A 14,622-nucleotide genomic window follows, 5' to 3' on the forward strand; every position below is an offset into this window, starting at 1 on the left:
ACTGCCAAAAGGTGTCAAGGATAACAAAAACTGGTAAAGGCGTTCCTGGCCATACTAGCTACTGATAAAAGGCTAGTTCTTCACGTCAATGGGTTAGTCGTTTGCAGGCGTCATTAAACCTTGACAGTATCCCGTTTATTGTTATTTACTTATATCTAAATATGAAGACAATAACTCGGGTTCGATTCCGAGGCAGTGAGATGGTGTTTGGGACTTTGCAAAATATTCCTACTACACACACACGCACATGCGCTCGCGAACACACACACACACACACACATACAAACATAAGTGTGTATAATATTAAAAAAAAAATAGTGTCCGATAAATTTATTATTGCTGTGCATAACAGATATGAAATAATTCTTTATTTCTTTGAGAATTTCCAGAAGGTTTACTGTATACTATCAAATGTAAAGTTACAGAGAAATAAGTGATTTCTGTTTACATCACAATATTCAGTAACCCTCAAATATGCTCTGTTACCGCTTCATCGAAGTTTACAGACTCAGACAGAGAGACAACGAGCCTCAAATGTCTTCGTCTTAGAAAAACAAACATAATAGAGGGAAACGAACCCAACTGTATAGTGACTCGGTTAACTGCGACGTTAAGTTTTACTCCATAACACATGTTGTTTATTGTTTAGTAATAGTTCGGTCGATCAACCTATAATATAAAATATTCCTGCTATAGGCTGTGAACTGTCTTCCTTTATTTAAGACAGTAGGTCGTGATTTAAAGGATAGTTGGCTGCTATTTCTAGCAGATCAAGTGACCGTGTAAAGACTCTACCATTGCTTCTGGATTCAAAGCAATAAAGATATTTTCATTATAATCTCACATCTTGTGCCTTGTTGATACGAGTCCATGACATTCTACATCATCCGGTTGTACTGTTTGCTTGGATTCCTGAGATTTTCTGTCGCCTTCCAGTTTTGTAGTTCATCATATTCGGCAGGTCAGAGGGGTTGCAGTTTATGTCGTCACAAACTTGCTTGCTATAGGTCTTGGTTTGTCATCTCCTGGAAGCTTTTTCTTGTGTAGGCTTCCACAAAAGAACTTCACTAACAATTTCATCTTTAGCTCTCCAGCAATGCCCGTCAAATCTGACTCTACGCTTTTTGATATCTGATACTGAACGACGGTTCACATACAATCGCTCATTGGTCAAACAATTTCTCCAAATGACATTCAAAACCACATTTAGCAAGCAAGTGTAGGCACCATCCAATTTTCTTTCCAATTTTATATATATATATAGTTAATCCAAACATGAACAAAGAGAAAACTAAACAACGCGAGGATGTGGAATAAGTACAGTGTTATTGGACGCTGAGGAAAGGAAAGAAAGAAGGAGGATTTCACGTTTCGAGCGGAGATCTTCGTCAGAAATATAGAAAATGTCCAAAGAAGGGAAGACAGAGAAAGAAAATCGCCAACGATTCACACGCGGTCACTTGTGTGTATATATAAGAATATGGGTGTGTGTATACATGTATGGGAGAATTAAATGCGTGAGAATATGTGTTTAAACGTATCTATACACGTTTAACTTATATATATATACATATTTAAATATGTATATATATATATATATATATATATATATATATATATATATATATATATATATATATATATATATACATACATATATATATATGCAGGGTGTGTATTTATACAGAGTGCATCATGATTTTGAGGTCTCCTTCTTCTAACTTCTTTTTTACCTTACTTTTCAAATAAATAATGTCAGCCGTCAGGTTGACTCAGCAAATAAAAAGACACGCAGTAATCGTTGCCTTAAAAGGCACGGCTAAGTGATACAGAAATAGCTCTGTATCATTTGACCTGTATTTTGAAATGTATTAACTAAGGTAGATTTTGCGTTTAGAATGTATTTCCTATTACATATTACGTAATAATATGAAATGAATATATGTTTTCAAAATATCAGTATGACTTCATTTTAATAAAATTGTTATTTGCACCGTATACAGTAAGATCTGGAACGAATATTTGCATATTTATTCTTAATACATCGAGGCAGATTCAGAGGCAAAATATGCTAGTAGCTGTCAAAAAAGAAAAGATGCCTTTTATAACGATAGTGTGTTCAACACACTCGGCTCATTGGCGTACAGAATGCTGGTACTCTGGTGTTTGACATGTGTCTCATCACTCAGAAGTACGCCGGACCTCCGAGTTTAGCCAAGCCACTGGCCTTTGTTTATACTTTCAATGTTTGCTGATCGGTAGTTATATCTGCTAATCGATATAAAAAATCGTTATTCGCATCGCGTACAGAGAGATCTTGAACGAATAGTTGTATTTTTCTTCTTAATACGTCTAGGTGGGTTCAACATGCGTGTGTGTGTGCGCACGCACGTGTAAAAACAATAATAAAAAGAAGATGCACTATTTCCTTTATATTGCAGTTAATTCAAAAAGCACGTTATTACAATAAAATCATTTCCAAATACGTTATTATATATTCCAAAATATATATTCAAAATGCATTGCTTCAATCATATCATTTCAAGGTTACGTATTCCAAACTACATTTTTCTCATTCACATCATTTCAAAACATAGTATTACACACTCCAAAGTACATAATTACAAAACTAAATCATTATTCCAAAGTATATAACTACAAACCGGTTTCACTTCTCATAGCTGATACTAATTACGATATTAATTACGATGTGTAATGGCTGCTTACTAGTCTTAATATAGTGCGTCTACTTGTAGTGACCTTGTTATAGACTCACTAGGTAACAAGGTAGGTAGTATTACATACGTCACGACACAAATTACGTTAGTATGTACATGTGCTTCTACTATTCAAGAAAATATGAGAAAACATATTCTATAAATTTTGTTAAATGAATTAAAAATCAATGCCAATAACTGGTTAACGATTTTAAATTGGTTTATAGAGTGGTAACGTAATGCTAGATGATTTTGGATCCGACACTCTGACGATTCTGCGTACCAGCAGGTACATTCTTCGAAAGCCAAATCATCTCTCTACTGATTCACACCACTAAATACGAAACTAGACCAATCCTTCCTCTGTATGAACGTATTATTTAAAATATATCATGCTACTTGTTAACGGTTTCCTGTTATATCATTGTGTACTGGAGTGATAAATATTAATTATTCATTTCCATCAAAATAACAGCTCGCAAAATCGAACTTGTCTATTTTTTCTGGGCTTTTTTTTTTTCAGATAGAATCTTACGATTATCTCGTTAGTGTGGCGATTATCTTCTTATAAAAGCCTCCAGATAATTCCCACAATCTATGAGATAATGTCGGCTGCTGTGCAATTGGCATTCTTAAAATAGAATGATTTAATAACTTTGTTAAAAAAGAATGTTATTTTTATATGAACATTGTTTAACTTTAAATTAAATATGACAATTGCAGATCTGTTATCTAATTTAGACAAGAATAGCCGAAAGACATTTTTCTAACTACATCTTCCACTTGGTTTTCCAAAAGCCAACTTATTTCAGAAGTTAATGCTTTGAAGTTTTTTCACATAGCTAATCTTTTCGCTATAGTAGTCCATTAACTGATTATTTTTATTTCTGAAAATAAGAATGAAACTAATCAGTTAATCTTTTCTTCCGGCAATTAGGTTTGATTTTTGTATCGACATTTACACCTCCTTTACCACTTTGGGTTTCATAAATTTTTTATTTAATTTTCAGCAAAAGAAAATGTTTTGTACAACATGCGAAATACTTTCGGGTGCATTGATTGTGATAACTGCCTATCTGCTCTTCCAATGGTTTCTTCGGACACTTAAAGTTGGAGATTTCAATCAGAAATATGTGTTAGTCACTGGTTGTGATACAGGTTTCGGTAATATGCTGGCCAAACAACTGGATGAACTTGGTTTTAATGTATTTGCTGCTTGCCTAACTAAAGAAGGGGTCGCAGATCTCCGTGGCTGCTGCACACAAAAGCTAGAAGCATTTTTGATGAATGTTACTAAGAAAGAAGAAATTGAAAAGGCTGAAAAATTGGTCAGATCTAGACTTCCAGATGATAAAGGTAACATAGAACTTCCAACTAAGTAATTTTGTCATTGCTTTCGCTTTTAGTTTTTATAATTTCTGTTTTAAATGCGCATCTCTATCAATGTGTATATGTATTTCTGTGTGTATGTATGGGTTTGTGTGTATGTGTGTGTATTTATTGAATATTTTTGCGTGCTCGTGTGTGTGTGTGTGTGCGTTCATGTATATGTGTGTTTTCCGTGTTATCAATAGTTATTATCTTCACTTCAGGTTTGTGGGCTTTGGTTAACAATGCTGGCGTCTTGGGTACATTTTTGTTCCCAGAATGTATGACTCGGAAACATTATGATGAAGTTATGGATGTAAACATATATGGAACGATAGGTGTTACAACAGCCTTTTTGCCTTTACTCCGCGTGTCAAGGGGAAGAATTGTGAACGTATCTAGTATCTTCGGAAAAGTTACACCTTCTACATGCATACCATACTGTATATCAAAACATGCAGTTGAATCTTATTCAAACGGCCTCAGGTAAATAAATAAGATTTTCATCTATCTCCTTGGAATTTTTATAGATTTATTTTCGTAAAAATGTATTATATATTTTATCCCGAAAAATAAATGCTTGCAATTTTAGATATTCGAATCACGTATTGTAATTGAATTACTTTCTCTATATCATCGATAAAGCATTAATAAATTCTCTCCTTTACACTAATGCAAGTAGTGTAGATTACTTTTGTATCTCTAAAATAGCAAGAATAGGAATATAGCAACACAGAAAAACTTAACAATAACTTTGCAAACAAAAAATAACATTTGATGCGTAAAACATTTAAAACATCTTCTTTATCCAGATGTGCTTTAATAATACAGAATGTAACTGTGCATATAATACAACCAGGAGGCTTTGCGACCAATTTGACGTCATTTGAAACAATCGAAAGGAGAGCAATCCGAGATTTTGAAGCTTCTCCCATTGAGGTTCAACAATACTATGGTAAAAAAGCCTTTGATCACTGTAAGTACACTGCTGGATTATATTTCATATACGTAGTGCAAGAATCTATGACAGTATCAAGAAAATTTTCGTTTTGTTAGCTTCGATTGAGTTTATATCCAGTGATTAGACAGATCTGCTTAATTGTCTACTTTTAAAAAGTAATTATTGGTCACCATTGTTAACGATTTAGGATAAGTGATATCAAACATTCGATTCAAATGGTGCGGACCAGTTTCAAAGCATAATATTCTGATCGTTAATGACCTTCATTCAAAATATAGATCGGTTGATGACACTCTAAATTTGTTTCATCGGGTTATCCTTTGAATGAACCAAAAATGTAGCATGCAGCAACGCGTGAATTACTGAACTTTCCCGGAAAACACACAACTACAGAAGAAAAACCGATTCAGCGATACTCTTCCTTCAACAATAGATAACGATCCAAAACGTCATAGGATCGAATGTCGCTTAAATAATATATAAATCACAAGAAACAGGTAATCTCCTAAAATGAATACCGTTTGTAAAATAACAATAAATTCATTCAATGTTACGAGACATTACTAAATAGATTACAGTTTAAACATACTTAATGAGCTTTAACTGTGATCTTTACCTTTCTATGCTTATTGCAATACCAGCCTTTGAAATGTAACATATCCAAAATGAAATATATTGAAAAATGCTATATGTTTAAGAATCTATTTAGTTTCTGTTGAAATCGTTGAAATAACGAGCCAAATTTAAAGACGGTGTATATCAGATTTGGTGGAGAAAAGGAGAAGAGAAATGATGATTACTCTCTTGTTCACAGAGTACTCTTTTTAAATCTGGACATTCAGCTAATTGAGAAGCTTTCCAGCGCCGAGTAAGTTTACTTGCGTTATTGTTCCGGCTCTCTTAGCTCTGGTTTTATATCCTAGCAATGTTAGCTTTAACTTTATTCCTTCGGAGTCGATAAATAAATGCCAGTCAAATACTGAAGTCGATTGCTCCTCTCCTTTTTTTCTCACAGAATTTCATGTAGGGCCAAGAAATCATCTTTCCCATCACAGCCCTACCAGTCGTATCCCCACCACCAACGTGGAGGCGCAATGGCCCAATGGTTAGGGCAGCGGACTCGCGGTCGGAGGATCGCGGTTTCGATTCCCAAACCGGGCGTTGTGTGTGTTTATTGAGCGAAAACACCTAAAGCTCCACGAGTCTCCGGCAGGGGGTGGTGGCGACCCCTGTTGTACTCTTTCGCCCCAACTTTCTCTCACTCTTTCTTCCTATTTCTTGTCCCCGACTTCCTACGCAACTTCTGAGCCTGGATGCGCATTCATCCATCCGTCGATGCTCTCGGTGCGGGGGTTGGTCTGCTTTCTCTTCTGTGGGTCTTACGAATAGCAAAGGACTACGTTTCGGACTTCTCCCATCTTGCGAGCTCCTAGACGAAGACCGTTCGCTCAACACCAACAGCAACAGCAACAACCAACAACAATACTGTTTTTGATTTAGGACAACCAATAACTAACATTACTATGTAACTAAACTGATTATTCTAAGTCTGTTCATCTTCCCTTTTCTCCTCTTCTTTTTTTTATTTCTAACTTATTCTTTTTATTTATATTTCTCTTTATCTTTTATTTCTCTTTTTTACTTCTCTCTTCTTTTTCTAAAGTGTCACTTGATTCATTCATTCTACCCTACCTCTCTTTCATTGGCTCATTTATTCCTTCGACTTCCTTCACTTTTTCTTTCCTTTCTTTACTTTTTCCTCATTTACTTTGTTTCTGTGTATCTTACTTTATACACACACACACACACACACACACATATATATATATATATATATATATATATATATATATATATATATATATATATATATATATATGTATGTATATATACACACACAAACACATTTATATTGATATGTGTATGTATGCATGTATATATATATATATATATATATATATATATATATATATATATATATATATATATATATATATATATGTATGTATATATACACACACAAACACATTTATATTGATATGTGTATGTATGCATGTATATATATATATATATATATATATATATATATATATATATATACTTATATATTTAAACATATACTAGCACACACATTTTCACATTCGCACAAAAACACAAAGTGTGCGTGTGTCCTTGTGTCTATATTCAATATATTCTTGCTGGGTATTTCCCCCACTCCTATACTTTATAATCAATTTTCTCATAGTAAAGCGAACATTTCACTGAATCATTATAGCTATGTTGGTTCTCATCTACCAACAACACTTAATCTAGATTTACGCTTGATGGAGAAAAGTAAATCCATAAGACATTGAAGTAAATTGTATTGATGTCTACATCCGCAACTTAGGGTCCGTAAGTAATAGACTGGAGCAGTGGTTTGGTGGTTGTGTAATATTGATGTCTCTATGGATGGATGTAGATATAAACAAATAGATGTTCAGCGAATGAATCGAAATTTCTGCGTTCAAAGCGCTTATCATTTTTATTTTGTCATTGGGTTGCATAATTTCTCTCACTTTATATATATATATATATATATATATATATATATATATATATATATATATATATATATATATATATATACATATAGTTAATCCAAACATGAAAGCACAAAAAAAAACACAACAACGCGAGGACGTGGAACAAATATAGTAATATTGGACGCTCAGGAAAGAAGGAAAGAAGGAGGGTCTACGTTTCGAGCGGAGCTCTTCGTCGGAAACATAGGAGAAGGAAAGATCCAGAGAAGGGAAAACAGAGGAAAAAAATCGCCAACGATACACACACGGTCACATTTTATATATATATATATATATATATATATATATATATGTGTGTGTGTGTGTGTGTGTGGGTGTATGTGCATATATATATATATATATATATATATATATATATATATATATATACATATATGGAATGGACTAAGCGGAATAGGAGCGTACAAGAGGATGGAAAGTGTCGCTGAAGAGGTCACAGATGTGTGACGAAAGATTTCGGACAATAGACATGAGTTAAACTAAAAACAGTAATAAACGAGTGACGAACGAATATATATTGTGCATGCGTTTATTTGGGGAAAAAATGACCCTCCCGAAATAAGACAATATGTGAATTTTCCCTATATATATATATATATATATATATATATATATATATATATATATATAAAATGAGGGAAGATATTGATATTAATAAATTAAAACCAGTGGCTTAACATATTTAAAAAATCCAAAGATTAAAAATTATATTACACACAAAATTAAGAGGAAGACTACAAAAGTGGACTCCTAATATGCTAAATGTAGACGTCAAATCGCCTTACCACGAATGTTCTGAACAAAAATTTCAGCAAAACGCCTGGATGTAAAAATGAGCTAGGGAAATGAAAATATACCAAATAAAAAACAATTACCTACGTACCAATGGTTTCACTTGTTAAAATTTACGAATATAAATATCTGCAGGCTCATCGGCGTAGTCTGTCGCTTTCAAAACACAATTTCCAGAACTAGACAAAACTCTATATTTGGCATATTAGGTGTCCACTTTGATGGTCATTCCTCTAAATTTTGTATATAATATTTTTTATAAATATGCTAAGCCACTGGTTTTAATTGATTAATATCGATTTCTATCCTCATTATTTAATTTTTAAATAACAATATTCTCTAACCGGTAAATTAGCTGCAGAAATTTATTAACTGCAGAGTTATTTCCGGCCTATATATAGTAGTAGTAGTAGTAGTAGTAGTAGTAGTAGTAGTAGTAGTAGTAGTAGTAGTAGTAGTAGTAAAGCAGAGATGGCAGAATCGTTAGTACCCTGGCTAAATATTTAGCGGCGTTTCGTCAGTCTTTACGTTCTGAGTTCAAACTCTACCGAGGTCGACTTTGCCTTTCATCCTTTCGGGATCGTTAAAATAAGTGCCAGTGAAACACGGAGGTCGATGTAATCGGCTAGTCCCCTCCCACAAAATTTCAGGTCTTGTGCCTTTACTAGAAAAGGCATGATGTATGTGCGTATGTGTGTGCGTATGTGTGTGTGTGTGTGTGTGTGTGTGTGTGTGTGTGTGTGTGTGTGTTTGTGTGTGTACGTGATTGTAATTTATGCACGTCCACAAATTAGCACGCATGTCGCTTCAATTTTAGGAGGACATTCGTCAACAACCTATCTGGGTTTTGTCAACTTATTTTCTTTCCGAGGCACCCGCGGATAGCGGCAAAATTCTATTTTCAGCCATAGCTTTTAGCCATGAAAAATATCAGCCATAGCTTTTTGACGGCGTCTAACAAAAGAGAAATAAGATAAAGAGAAGTGGAAGAAGGAGGCAGAGAGTTTCACGGGAAAGACAAAGTGAGAGAGGGAGAGAGAGAGAGTAAGTGATGACGTTCATAAAAAATAAAATGTGAAATGTTTGGGGGTTTTTTCGCCCAAATTTGACGTCGATATTACTTAGATTGGTTTGAAATAAAGAACTTGATTAGCTTAATAATCGTAACTTGATCCCGGGCAAGGCCGGGTTATACTGCTACTCATTATTATTATTGATTTATTGTTTAAGTGTATGGCATTGTGTTGCATATTTACGAACGTTATAAATGGCATGACTGTAAGCAAGCGACGTAAGATATATTTCTGTGTTTTTATTTTCTATCCATTATTTTGATTTTCTTGATTTCTCTTTCTAGAAATAATTACTAAGAAGCATATATGTGTAACCGTATAGGAGGTTACGTATGTATATACGTGAACTCACGTATGGGTGTGTGGGTGTGTGAGTGTATACGTGTGCGTTTGTGTGTGTGTATGTTTGTGTGTGTGTGCGTCTGTGTGTTTGTGTGTGTGGAACAATGCAGATTACATTGTAGGTGGTTGTATAAGGAAATCCTTGGTGGTGAGTGAGTAAACATACACGCTAACCTGTCGTTTCCTATAATTTCTCTGAAATACATTAAAGCCGGACGATAATGAATTAACTCTAAATAAAAATTTATCCTAGTCTTAAGATGGGACATACGGTTTATTGGGGGGTGGGAAGGAGTCTATTTGGGTTTTAAAACGGTTGACATGTGCTGAAATTGACAGTCACAACCTAATTATTAACTTTAATCGTGCTTTTCTTTTTCTTCTTCCCTTTAGTTTCTAGTCGTTCTAATTCTTCCTTATAATCTGGCCGTTAGATAGCATAGAAGTTTATAGTCAAACAAGCCCTCTTTGTATTATTATTTTTTATTATTTTGATCTCATGTGTCTATTTTTTATCGATGTGTTTTGTATTTTAATTGTACATGTATCTTGTCTCTCACTGAATCTATGGTTTTAGTTTTGGATGTAAACTGCTAAAATGACGCATCACTCTGGTTATACATTATTAAAGTGAGTAAAATGGTGAAAATATATTAACGAGGAACTTGTTTCAACAGTCACTTCTTGAAGAGGTGCGTTCTTCACCTAGGATGTAAGATGACTGCACAACATCTCACCTATGAACTACAGTGCGAGAATGCGTCGAAACAATTGTAGTGGTTTTGAATAAAGAATCTCGTCAATTCCATTTTATACCATTTATCTATTTATATAAACTATATGGGTACTGTGGAATTCCTGAAATATATCCAATAGCATGTGCATTTCCACTGTATCATGACGTTAGGTAGCCAATAACTGTGGACGAGCTTTACACACCATTCTACAAGGTTCTTACCCAAATCTCACTTAACTATATATTGGTGTGTTTGTGTGTGTTTGTGTGTGTATTGTTCATTAGATATTAAGTCTTCCTCCGCATTCTGTTACTATAACGTTTAAATTACCTCTTTCAATATTTGTAGTTATCTCAGTTCTGCGAGATATCACCGGATACCTTGATACAAACCTTCAGCGAGTCGTCTCTTGCCATATCCACGCCATCACAGCCAGATACCCAAAGTATAGATATACACCTGGTTTTGATGCACAATTTCTTATACCACTGTTACGAATGCTCCCTGTTTGGCTCTCGGATCGGATTTCAATATTCAAACCGGAACCACCTGCTGGACTTAAAACTGTTAAAACACAATAAAACAAACATTTTCAAACATTTTATTTTATTCTTCAACTTTTTAATAATTCTTGCACGAAGATATTTCATTTTTAACATAATTTTTTTAATTTTCTAAATAAAGTTCATGTCTTAACTTCATGTTTCAGTGTTATATGTCATATATAAATAAATGTCTGCAGACAGTTAAGATGCGTAGAACCGAAAGAGACGATGAAATGACGTACAACTCATTTTAATATTCAAAGGAACACCAATTTACAATATTTTTTGCTCACTTTTAAAATATACCTGCCAAAAAGGTTTGGGTTTCCATTACTAAGACTACGCCCAGGTTTTATCATTCTACAATATGAGTGTGGTCTGAAAGGTTCATATGCTGACTATGAAGGAATGATGCATGAGCTATGAAATCTTGCATGCATTAATTTCATCCTTTCTTATTAATAATTGTGTTGTTTTTTCCAGCTAAACTGACATCTAACTGTTCAAAGTAGACTTCAAAAGTAACTAGTAGCGACTTTTCTTGAAAATCGACAAAATTTGGCATTGTAATGTTATCAAGTACTTGCAGAGAAAGGATTTATCCCCCAACGACGTTCATGTTGACCTGGCTGCTACATTAGGGTATGACGCATAAGGTCTGGACATCCTGCAACTGCCACCACCAAGGAAAACATTGATCATGTTCACCACATGGTGATGGATGACAGGCGATTTACTATAAATCAAATAACCAATGCTGTTAGCATATCTTGTGAGAGAGATGAGTATATTCTGTACAATGAACTTGTCATGACGAAGGTTTCTGCCCTTTGGGTGCCACGTCTTCTAACCCCTGATCAAAAGCGCACCAGGCTGATCACATCACAGGAATATCTGATATTGTTTCAGGCAGATCCAGCTGGTTTCCTTCAGCATTTCCGAATCCAGGATGAATGTTGAATTCATCACATTGAGCCTGAGATCAAGAGATAATACATGCAGTGAAAACAGTCCTCCTCCCCTGCTCCAAAGAACACCAAGGTCGCTTCGTCTAAGATATACAAGAAATTTAATATTGAGATTTTTTGTTCTTGTTTTAATTTGATTTGCTTGAACATTTTTGTGCTTTTTGGGGGAGTGGAGTCATAAAAACAACTCTCCTTTGAAGTTATAAGTTATTACCTCGTCGTAGAGTCTGGGTGCAACGCTTAGCACTCACTCAGCTGTATCCTTCTTATAATGGGGATTCGGTGTCTGGTCGTGTATCGCGACGCTGTTTTCATAAGTGGGAGTGTGAAAAACCACAGTGAGACATGCACAAATACAACTACACATACATATGTACTCAAATTGTATAGATAGATCAACACAAACGTGCGCACGTGCACGCACATAGGATCCTACCTATGAACAGATATATGGAGGACAGGTGTAGAAAATTGACTACTTTGAAGTAATTTACAGTAATTTAATTGGAAGTGCTTTGTTCATTGCCTATAGTGAAGTAATTAAAGAATCATTTGACTTTACTTTAAAACAAAAGTTTATGATGTTTTTTCTGACTTGTATTCAGTTTGGTTCCAAGTGAATAAGGAGAATATTAGTGATAGGTATCCTTTATATACAGCACTTTTTATTTTTTTAACATGATAGTTTGACTCTAAGTCAAACAGATGAGTAATTCAAAGTAAAGCTTAGTAAGTGTAGCAACCATGGTATTATAGGTACGGATTTTTAAACCCCAAAACGATATTTACGAGGTTTCTATTCTGTATTTTCAGATTTGTCTTTCAATTATTATTACTAATTCATCAGTTGAATAATTCATATTACATCGCCAGTCGAGCCCTAAATAGGCTCTACAACAAACAAGCTATATATTTAACTTGACTTTTATCTCACCGTGTGTATTTGTGTTTCCCTAATCATTGCAATACTAATAATCAGGTGTAGAATTCAATATGCAGTTCTTCAGAACGAAGAGTTAGTCGAGTATAGAGTGGTAAAAAGAAATTGAGAAAGGAATACACAGTTATATTATGGACCTCATGAGCTTACAGTTAAGCTAATAAAGTTCATAAGATATTTGTTTGTTTCTTTGTCATTCACATTTCCTTATATATACAAGGGGTGACTGAGTGGAGGCGCAGGAGTGGCTGTTTGGTAAGTAGCTTGCTTACCAACCACATGATTCTGGGTTCAATCCCACTGCGTAGCTCTTTGGACAAGTGTCTTCTACTATAGCCTCTGGCCGACCAGAGACTTGTGAGTGGATTTGGTAGACGCGAATTGTGTGTGTGTTTGTGTGTATGTGTGTGTGCATATGTTTGTGTGTCTGTGTTTGTCCCCCAGCATCGCTTGACAACCGATGCTGATGTGGTTACGTCCCCGTAACTTAGCGGTTCGGCAAAAGAGTCCGATAAAATAAGTGCTACGCTTACAAAGAATAAGTCCTATGGTCGATTTGTTCGACTAAAGGCGGTGTTCCAGCATGGTTGCAGTCAAATTTCTGAAACAAGTAAAAGAATAAAAGAATAAAAGAATATGGTGGTTGTATATTCCTTATGCAGAGTCTGACCACCTCTTGTACATACACATTAGGCCCATCATGGCGTCTGAAGTGAGATTTTTTAAACCAGACAATGTATTGAAAAGACACCCACATATATTGCATATCCAATTTGGAACACCAAAAGATGCAGTTAAGTTTTAATCTTTGAGGCTTCCGTTAGATTTTCAGGCCTTATGGCATACATGACATTGAATGGTGTGCACAGATATATAGGCAGAATGGTTAGCTTCATGGCAAATACTGGGTTAAACTAAACGCAAAAGAAATAGACAAAGCAAAACCCCAACAATGGTTGAGAAGTTCAGGACTCAAAGCAGAGCCTGAAGGATTTTTAATTGCAGCACAAGACCAAAGCACCCACCACCACCAGAAATTACCAAAAACATATAATGAAAGGAAACATAACAAGTAACTGCAGAATATGTGGAGATGGACAAGAAACAATAAACCATATTGTCTCTAGCTGCCCAGTCCTGACTAAGAAGGAATATATTCACAGACACGACAGAGTAGAGATCTATATACACTGGAAGCTATGCCAACACTATCCAATAATAGAAAGACTATGGTATAGGCACATGCTGGAAAAGGTCACAGAAAATCAGAAAGCAACCATACTATGGGATATGCCAATACACACAGATAAAGAAATTAAGGCAAATAGGCCGGATATAGTTGTCAGAGATCACCAAGAAAAAAATGCTTTCTAATCGATATATCAATACCAACAGATGACAACGTTTCTCTAAAAGAAATGGAGAAACTTTCAAAATACAAAGACCTGGAAATAGAGGCAACTCGAATGTGGAGTCAAAAAACAGAAAGAATTCCTAACATAGTAGGCGCATTAGGTATCGTAAAAAAATGTTCAGACGAACGCATATCAAAAACACCGAGACTAACAAGTATATATAACATACAGAAGATAGT

The 14,622-nt window shown here is 34.8% G+C and overlaps 1 protein-coding gene across 1 annotated transcript in view; it reads left to right on the forward strand.

Annotated features, from left to right (window-relative positions):
• Nucleotides 1–11,174, forward strand: part of LOC115215065 (retinol dehydrogenase 7) — a 34,297-nt gene extending 23,123 nt beyond the window's left edge. The window contains exons 2-5 of the mRNA XM_029784212.2: nucleotides 3,728–4,073; nucleotides 4,310–4,571; nucleotides 4,898–5,061; nucleotides 10,924–11,174. Coding sequence (XP_029640072.1) covers nucleotides 3,737–4,073; nucleotides 4,310–4,571; nucleotides 4,898–5,061; nucleotides 10,924–11,156 — 996 coding nt within the window. The 5' untranslated portion in view covers nucleotides 3,728–3,736 and the 3' untranslated portion in view covers nucleotides 11,157–11,174. The remainder of the gene's footprint in view (nucleotides 1–3,727; nucleotides 4,074–4,309; nucleotides 4,572–4,897; nucleotides 5,062–10,923) is intronic.
• The last annotated feature ends 3,448 nt before the right edge of the window (nucleotides 11,175–14,622 follow it).

The sequence above is a fragment of the Octopus sinensis genome, linkage group LG8 (genome assembly GCF_006345805.1).
Source record: "Octopus sinensis linkage group LG8, ASM634580v1, whole genome shotgun sequence".
Taxonomy (NCBI): domain Eukaryota; kingdom Metazoa; phylum Mollusca; class Cephalopoda; order Octopoda; family Octopodidae; genus Octopus; species Octopus sinensis.